This window comes from Crocodylus porosus, unplaced genomic scaffold, assembly GCF_001723895.1.
Source record: "Crocodylus porosus isolate Cpor-Errol unplaced genomic scaffold, CroPor_comp1, whole genome shotgun sequence".
Taxonomy (NCBI): Eukaryota; Metazoa; Chordata; order Crocodylia; family Crocodylidae; genus Crocodylus; species Crocodylus porosus.
The window spans coordinates 25,895,631-25,904,568 of NW_017728915.1; the positions used below are offsets into that span (position 1 = coordinate 25,895,631).

Sequence of the window (8,938 nt, forward strand, 5' to 3'; positions counted from 1 at the left end):
ATGATTGGGATGCTATCCCCAATCCCAAATTCATCCCCCTGCAGGAGGCGTAACTGTTGGGATTGGTGATCAGATACCATTGTTCTTTTAACTGAATGTCTGTCAGCAGCCTCAGCCTCTCTGAAGCCAGGAGAAGCCAGGAGAAGTGAGGCAGTTCAGAGCTGCGTTAGAAGCCTGGACACTGACAGCATTAGTCAGGTCTCAAGAATTAAGGTTAGAGGGGGACAAGTATTTTACCAAGTAGGCAGTGGAATCAAAGCATTCCTATTTACGTAGGCATCTGATATACAGAGAAACCGTGTTTGTAAGCAAAAGGAAAAAAAACAGATCAGTGTTAGTGTTGTGCTCTGTATTTAAGTAAGTTATACATTTACATAGCATGTGTAAGAAGTGGAGTATACAGAAAGAAAATGTTCATAAAAATACACTTCAGAATTCTTTTACAGCAAGGTGTAGTTTTTTGAAAAGTGCTTAACTTTTTAAAAAACACATTGAGTATGGATATGTACATTTTCCCACACTTCCATTAGATTCTCTACTTCAAATCCATTGTCTCTCTCTTTTTTTTTTTTTTTTTTTACAAAGAGGCTTAATGGTGTCATTGCAAGCAGACAGAATCCAGTCAAGACCACCAGATGACTGCATTTGCCATAAGTGTTCATGGTCCAGGAACTATGCAAGAAACAAGGGCTTTCTGTTGGTAATACTGTAGGGGTAATTGCCACCACCATACTTTGGAATGAACTCTTACAGAAACGTGGTAAAGGATGGAAACACGTAGTCAATAGAAGAGAACAGTTTCCAAAGAACTATCCCTCTATTGTCATTTCCCCAATCCTGGTACTTGAGGAAAGTCTACAAAATACCTTTAGAAAACAGGCCTGGGAACACAAATTCTAAGCTGTACTGACCCCTAAAAATTATGGACTAAGCAATAAATAAAAGGTGTATTACAATTTATCTGCTCTGTTTCTTTTCTTTTGAATGATCTTCTTTCCCAAAATTAGGTTATGTAGTTCAATTGTCCTTCACTGGTTTTCTAGGTATTTCTGATACCTTCTTTACTTTGGCTTTTGCAAACTTCTTTCACTTCCACCCCCAGCTTATGACCTCTCACTAAGCGGCTGTTTTCATGGACATGCTGAAGTTAATGTTTTATCTCCTGTCTAGCACAGGCTATCAGGCTACTTATTCCTTGTAGTAAAGAAGGTACATAGTTACATAGTACATAGCGAACTGTTCAGTTAGTATAATAAAAGGTGTTACTAAAAAAAACTTTGCTTCTCATATACCACAAAGAAACATTTCTTTATGTATCCAAATTTCCAGCTAAAGCTTTTGTGCCTAGTCACATAACATGTTGTTTGCCCACATAGAAAGATTCAGTATCTCAGAAGAGAGACTAAGAAATCCAAATTAGGAGGCAGATTAAAAAGTCTAAGAAATAAAATTAGTTGGAAAAAAGTCTAAAATATAATTTCTACTACAGTCATGTAATAATTATGCTTAAAAAGGACATCTATCCATTTTTATACTATTACTATGTTGCACTGTACTTTCTAGGTTACTGACTGGCCTCAATAATCACTAAACTACACACACATACACACATCGCAGGATCTGGCTTTAGTATCAGGCAACAGAACTGCAACATACACATTTTTACCACACATCCATGAAATGTTTTGAGGACACTCCATTCAGTTTACTACTTGCTATGAACCAAAAGGGACATCAACTCATTGAATAAGATTTTTTTTAAAAAAGTGCAAGATAAAGTCTGCCATGCTGGTTATTTACCTGACGCAGCAAGTCAAGGACTGCCCGTTACACACCAAGTGCCAAGCATGAAAAGGAGTTAGAATAATTATGGATGTTTGTGACACACCGGTTACGAAAGACAGGGCAAAGTCCGCAGAGAGAAGATAGAAACAAATTATACAACAAGCCACATTCACAAACTGGGTTAAGAAAGGAACTGAAGGGGCAGAGGTTGGTTCGGGGTGACCGTTTGCCGCAGCTCCTTTGTAGCTGAATGAAAACACAACTGAATTGTTAAATCGAGTTGGGGTGAGCAAGCTGTCCACACCACCAGTGCCTTGTGCCCCCGCTTTCAGAAACAAACCGTTACGCCCCGTTTTCCCCACGCACTTTTCTGACAAAGCTCCGGGGACGGCACAGGATCTTCCCCAGGACTGAGAAGATGCCAGTGCCCCCATTACTGCCCCGTGCCCGCGTGCTCGCACACGAGGGGGCCGGCAGCGCGGGCGGGCGCTCTCCACAGTGCCAAACAAGGCTCCCCCGCCTCCCCCCCACGCCTGCTGTCTCGCAGGGCAGCCCGGCCATGCGGGGAAGACCCTCCCGTGAAACAACACCCAACTTCCAGCTGCTGAAATCCCCAGCACACACTTTTTTTTTTCTTTTTCTTTTTTTCTGTTTTTTTGCACCAGTCCTGGAAGCACTGCAATACCAGGTCAATGCATGGAGTGGATGGAGCAAGCTCCAATTCCACCAACCAATACCAAAAAGAATCTGCTCAATACAGACCTCCTACACACCCTCACGAGCGTGCACACCCCCATGTGCACACAGACACGTACACTCCTCCACACATGCACAGCCCCATGTGCATACACCCCCCTCACACACATGCACACCCCCCTATATGCTTGCACACAGATATGCACATCCTCCTACACGCTTGCACGCGTGCACCCACGCACACGCACCCCCCGCAGCCGTTACCCGCGGCTGGAGTGAGGCCGACAGCGCAGAGCAAAACCCCGAGCAGCCACATCCCGACTCTGCCCCAGCGCTGCCCGGCCGCCTCACTCTGGACCCCTCAGGCCCCGCCCCTACTCTAGCCCCGCCCCCACCCCGGCTGCCAAGGCGACGCTGGCCCCCAGGGGGCCGGAAGCGTTTGTGCGAGGTCCCGCCCCTTCCGCCCAGCCCCCGGAAGTGGTGAGCGGCCGGCGGCCATGGTGGGGCCGGGGTTGGGGCCTGCGCTGGAGAATGCCAACCCGCTCGTGTTCCGGCGCTCGGGCGAGCGGCCCGTGACGGCGCGGGAGGAGGACGATGACCTGCCTGACGCCATCGACGACCGCGAGATCTTCGATATCCTGCCGGGTCGGGCGGGGGGCTGTGGGGGTGGGGGAGCCGCTACACTCCGTTTTCCTTGACCTGGTACATCTCATCCGCTCCATCAACGACCCCGAGCACCCGCTCACGCTGGAGGAGCTCAACGTGGTGGAGCAGGTGCGGGTGAAGGTGAGGGCGAGGGCGGCTCCCACGTGCTTCCTGCCGCCGGGCTTTTGGGGGCTTGTATGTCCGGGCTGGACTGGCCGGTGGGACAAGTGGAGGCCTGGGGGGCACGTGCCCCCCGATCCGTGTGCGGGGCGGCTGCCGCTGTGCGCTGTACTTTGAGCCCTGTTGCCCTGAGAGCTGTGCAATGCCACATCCAGCCGGCTGCCAGGTGGGCAGGGGGCAGCTGCAGTACAGAGCTAAGTGCAGCAGCAGCCACCTCCGCCTTACGTGCAGATCGAGGGGGGAGGCCCATGTCTCCCGAGCCTCCGCTCATCCCACCGCCCCAGCCCCTGATCCTGCCTGTGCCCTGCTCCCTCCGTCACTGCTGGGGCCTCAATCTGTGCCACCCCCCCAAGATCCTTATCCCTCCCCCAACCCCTTCCCCCACATACTTAGCTGCATGGGGGGAGATGTGTGCGTTCAGGTGCTCAGCCTCCCACCCCCAATAATTTTTTTATTCCTCTGCCTATGAGGAAGACAGCAAAACCTGGCATTGTAGTGCACATAAAACAGTGGTGCTGTAAACATGCATGCTCCTACATGGGTGGTGTTTGGGATTAGCAAGTTGAAGCACTGGGACAATCGTGATTGGGGGCAGCAGGGCAGGCCTTATGAGGAGAGGCTACGGGACTTGGATCTGTTCAGCCTTTACAAGAGAAGGCTGAGAGGGGATCTAGTCACCATCTATAAACTTACAGAGGGGAATGGATGAGATCCTGTTCCCCCGAGCACCTCCTGGAGTAACAGGGAATAACTGCCACAAGCTGGCAGAGGGTAGATTCAGACTAGACATCAGGAGGCGCTACTTCACTGTCAGGGCAGCTAGGATCTGGAACCAGCTTCCAAGGGAAGTGGTGCTGGCTCCTACCTTAGAGATCTTTAAAAGGAGGCTTGCAAACTACCTAGCTGGGGTCATATGAACTTAACTCAGTGGGGGTCGTATGAGCCCAGTATTCATTCCTGCCCAAGGCAGGGGGTTGGACTTGATGATCTGCTCAGGTCCCTACAACCCTATATCTATAAATCTGAATTGCTAGTCCCAACTAGTGGAAAAGTCAGTAAATTTTGTACGTAGCAAATTATTTGTTTTTCAACAGGTGAATGATGCTGAAAGCACAGTTGCAGTGGAGTTTACTCCTACAATTCCTCACTGTAGTATGGCAACATTAATTGGCTTGTCGATAAAAGTAAAGCTGATCAGATCACTACCTGAAAGGTTTAAGGTGAGTAATAACATCAGCCTTGAAAGGAGAAGGAAGAACATTAAAGAAAAGAAATACTCTTTAAGGCTTCTCATTCCCTTCTGCTATGAAACAAGGAAAATACTCCAGAAAACTGATTAAGTTACAAGCAGGCACAGTTATCAGTCACTTTATCTTTAGAATAAACTAGATTGAATGGGATCTGTGGTGAGAAATATTATATAACATTTAGTGTTAGTGATCCCTGATGGAAGGCAGATTATACCCTTTTTGTAAAAGGGTAGTCTGAGGGTAAGGAAGAAAGTTATCTACCATGACCAGTCCAAAAGGGGAGTTTACAGCCAAAGTAGGATTAAAATATAGGAGTTTCCAGTTAATGGTTTTAGGATCAGATGGCTACACCATGTCCTTATCCTAATGAAAGCTTATGCTGCTTTGAATATTGTGGAGGAGGGTCAGATGTGAGATGGTAACTTGCCAAGGACTCCATTTTCTTGTTTCGTTATGAGATTGTTTTGGTGGAAATGCTAAATCTTAAAGGAACAGTATGAATGAGATGGGTTTGAACTAATACAGGGGAAAATAGTTTGACAAAACTACTTTAAGTAGCACAGCTAGAACTTATTTTTAAACATTTTAAAGACATTCTTTCCATTGTCTTCCTGACTTCTTATAATATTTGAAACGAGGGAGAAAATGACCAAGAGAGGGAGAGGGATCATGAGACTTACCAAAGCCTAAGTATTGTCAGATATATTAAAACAATTTTTTTAAGAGTTTACTTTTTACATGTAGTTGCATGCGATACCAGTAAGTGTGTAGGCATGAATGCGAAGCTGACATACAGCCCTGATGGGTTTTTTTGAGTGGGACTATAATACTAGATGCTCCTTTCTGAACTGCCGAACTAAAGCATTTTTACTGTGACCTCACTCCACATCTAAGCACCAACCTAGTGCAAGTTAACAGTCTTATAAATAACTGGTTTACATTTCATTTTACTTAGGTTGATGTTCACATAACACCAGGGACACACATCTCTGAGCATGCAGGTGAGCTTTTCCCCAATGCTAAGATGTATAAAAAGTGTTCTGCAAAGGTATTTCATTGTTTATAAACCTTGGAAATTAGAGATTAGATCTGAAGGTCACTGAGTGCAGGAGAGCAAACTAGAAGTCAGGGAAGAGTGTTACAGGATTCCACGACCCTCGGCCCAGTATCCATTAAATTCAACGAACTGGATTGGGATGGTAGCTGAAGAGATGCAGCAAGAAATCAGGGGGTTGACATTTTGATTCTGGTCCCACAATGTGGTTCAGGCAGTTAAACCTACACAAAGCTATAGCGGATGAACTAGGAGTGTGTGGCACTGAGGTCCAGTCATCTTGGAAAAAAGTGATGCTCAGCTGCTAAGCACAACTCTGCACACATTCAGCACTACCAAATTGTGAAGAACATGGGGCCCTGCCTACCATGGCAACAGCCTGTGGAGGAGTCAGCTTGTATATAAAACAACAATATGTTGCCGTGCTGAGGTACCCTGACCACGTGTTGTGGGACTCTTTCTTTACAGTAAACAAACAGCTTGCTGACAAAGAGCGAGTAGCTGCTGCTTTGGAGAACTCTCATTTGTTGGAAGTGGTGAACCAGTGTTTATCTGCTCGATCTTAACTGCTTGATAAGAAGCTCTGCTTTTCTGATATGGTGGGCTAACTTTGTAAATGAACAGTGCTGCTAGTATTTAGTTGGATATGTATCTATAAGCAAAATAAAACTATTCTAGTTTTGGTTTTTATACAAGTGTTCTAGTACTCTTCCAAGAGTTAACCTATGGAAATTAAGAGTGATAGTGGGTCCAAAATACTGTTAATGTAATATTAGTTTTATTTTGTCAGCAGAGGATTTTAATATTTATAATATTTAATTCGGGAACAGCATCACAAATGTTTCCCCCTCACAGTACAAAACAAAGCATAAAATAAACTAATTATCTTGGTCATGGCCTTCACTGTCTTAAACCAAGGATTATGTATATTCTGGACTTGGGAATGTATTGTGCACACTGAGTAATAGTTTCAGTCTCTGCGTTCTTGACACACTAAGGCATTTTCACTTGTTATTTTGCTCATATTAAACTTCAGAAGCTAAGTTTTTTACAGTTCACATTTGCAGACAAATTTGCAGAGCATTGGGATGCTCATACAGCAATAAACATGCACTTCAAGAAAATAAGCTAGTTTTTAAAAGTAATTTTATATGTATAGTTTTAACATTAATCTGAATTACTTGGATTTTGTTGGTAAAAAGGCCTGAGTGACAAACTTACAAAATGCTTCCTGTTTTGAAGCCTGATGCTGATGTGCTATCAGAAACAAAATAGCAAGTGATCTGAAGAGGCTCTGCATTCATTACAACTCAAGGAAGGGACAAATGTGCCTTCAAACCAGTTCTGGTTTTACCTTGCTGGAATATCTCACTCTCTACCCCTGCAAAGTCTGACAGCATGAAACCTAGAAAGCAGTTTTAAGTTTTATCACAAACCATTTATAAAAAGGCACAGCCTAATATTTGCCAATATTGACAGAACTAACGTTGAGACTCTATTTACTTTGCTTTCCTGTTTGGTAGTAGTTTATATAATGCAGTTCTCAGGCAGAGGCACACAAGCAGCAGCACCCAGAGATTTTTTTTATTTATTTATTTTATTATTTATTAGTGTTATTTTACAATAAAGAACTCATTCTTCGGAGTAAAGGTCAATGTATAGATGCATAATTTGAAGATGTACAAATAGATTAACAATCTCTAATTAAACACTATTTAAGTAATAAATATAGCTGAGTATCACCTTGTACTGTTGTAGTCAGAGTCTGCCATGCTTGGCATGTGTTTTCAAAGATTGTTGCATTGGGGTGAATTCTGGGGTAGTTTTTGTCCTCTTGCTGCTATCTTCAGGCTCCCTATGAGACCTTGCCTTACAACTTCTGGTTAAGAAATCTTCAGAATTCAAAATAGGAAGCTGGAAACCTTTAAATTAGAATTTAAATAAATCCAGCTTGATACTGTATAACAATGGCAAATGTTTGTTTCATCTTTGCATCCTAGGTTATACAACACATACTGTAGAAAATACTTCTGCCTCCAAATCAATTCATGTGGAACCCAGTTAACTAGTTTTGATGGGAAGGGAAGTCAGAACATATGATGTAGTCGCAAAAAACTGTTCAGAGGTCAGTTAACTAAAAGAAAAATTTACTGTCAGTTTGCTTTGGATTTTTCAGCAGCACTTCTTATTTCTGCACATTAACAGACCAGGGATTTACTCAGTAACCAGAGACTGCAGAAAAGATAGCTGGAGCATCCAGTGCAACTTCTGTGTTTTGCAGAATAAGTCACAACATCATTACCATGCATGTCCTCTTAAACAGTTCTTTCTAGCACTGTTGGAATGACTGCTTACTATCTCAAAAAGTGATGACATCCTGAGGAATAGAAAATAAGAACATGACACTTACCATTGACACTTACCAGGAAGGGGGTGGACTTCTGAAAACTTCATATGCATGGATGATACAAAGTAGGTTTATTCCTGTGATGATAAAGCATTGAGACAGTCTTTAGGAAACGTCTGATGTTCATGTTCTGTGTGAAGACATGTATGTATAAACCTGTGCTTTGGTTTCAAGAACAATCTTAAGTGCTGGTAACTCAGTAAATGGCTCTCTTCTGAGTCAGTGCTGAATTTACACGTGCAGAACTGGGATCTGGTTGCTTGCGCTTGCTAAAATATCCCTGAGAACATCCTTCAGGGATTAGTGGTAGTCATCTCTGCAACCTAGCTAAATTTCATCCTTGGCATCCTAAAAAATAAGGAATGTATTCAGGTCTGTCTTTACTGGTGTGTCTCTTTAAATACACATATGTAGCTTCTATTTGGAGGTGCTTGTGTGTATTTGAAAGTAAAATTTTGCTCTTTGCTGAGGTATTTACTTCACGATAATGTGTGTGTGTATGCGTGTATTCATAGGCAGAGTGTGATGATATCCTTATGACAGCTGCTCTCTCTACTCTCTAAGTAATGGTAACGACTATGACTGACCATTTATGAATATATTTGCAGCATAGTGGTCCTCAACCTTTGCTGGCCCATGGACAGTTATACTGAGCAGGTAATGTGCTGTAGGCAGCATCATACTATACCTTCCCTGTCAATCTCTGTCTTGACTTTATTTCTTGTGGCCAGGAGCATCGTCAGAGTTTTGACCATACTTCCTCCAAGCCATGGGTTGGGACTACTGTTGTAGTACACAGTTGTTTGTAGTCATCTTGAGCTAAGAGGCTACATAGATCTGATACAAGTAAATATTAAAACTTTAATTGAGAATGTTGCATCTTTAGCCAGAGTGCTAGGAAGAGATGTTCCTCTCATTTTA

The 8,938-nt window shown here is 43.6% G+C and overlaps 2 protein-coding genes across 6 annotated transcripts in view; one reads left to right on the plus strand and one right to left on the minus strand.

Annotated features, from left to right (window-relative positions):
• The window catches only part of LOC109310613 (fatty acyl-CoA hydrolase precursor, medium chain-like), a 33,529-nt gene extending 30,692 nt beyond the window's left edge, over positions 1-2,837 (minus strand). The window contains exon 1 of the mRNA XM_019535872.1: positions 2,746-2,837. Within this exon, the coding sequence (XP_019391417.1) occupies positions 2,746-2,797 (52 nt within the window). The 5' untranslated portion in view covers positions 2,798-2,837. The remainder of the gene's footprint in view (positions 1-2,745) is intronic.
• Positions 2,838-2,951: 114 nt separating this feature from the next.
• On the plus strand, positions 2,952-8,221 carry FAM96B (family with sequence similarity 96 member B). 5 transcript variants are annotated; one of them, XM_019535874.1, is made up of 6 exons: positions 2,952-3,114; positions 3,188-3,267; positions 4,401-4,526; positions 5,512-5,557; positions 6,079-6,209; positions 7,934-8,000. In XM_019535874.1, the coding sequence occupies exons 1-5, from the start codon at positions 2,979-2,981 to the stop codon at positions 6,174-6,176; spliced, it is 486 nt and encodes a 161-aa protein (XP_019391419.1). In that variant the 5' UTR covers positions 2,952-2,978; the 3' UTR covers positions 6,177-6,209; positions 7,934-8,000. The 5 variants fall into 5 exon arrangements, with proteins under 5 accessions (XP_019391419.1, XP_019391420.1, XP_019391421.1 ...); XM_019535875.1 differs by lacking the exon at positions 7,934-8,000 and adding an exon at positions 7,816-7,903; XM_019535876.1 differs by lacking the exon at positions 6,079-6,209 and having other exon boundaries at positions 7,934-8,221.
• The last annotated feature ends 717 nt before the right edge of the window (positions 8,222-8,938 follow it).

Bases quoted from the DNA above. Each gene is read 5' to 3' on its own strand.
- FAM96B (XM_019535874.1), top strand. From the start codon at position 2,979: ATGGTGGGGCCGGGGTTGGGGCCTGCGCTGGAGAATGCCAACCCGCTC. The intron at 3,268-4,400 runs GTGAGGGCGAGG...GTTTTTCAACAG, and splicing joins TGGAGCAGGTGCGGGTGAAG to GTGAATGATGCTGAAAGCAC. The intron at 5,558-6,078 runs GTGAGCTTTTCC...CTTTCTTTACAG, and splicing joins ACACATCTCTGAGCATGCAG to TAAACAAACAGCTTGCTGAC.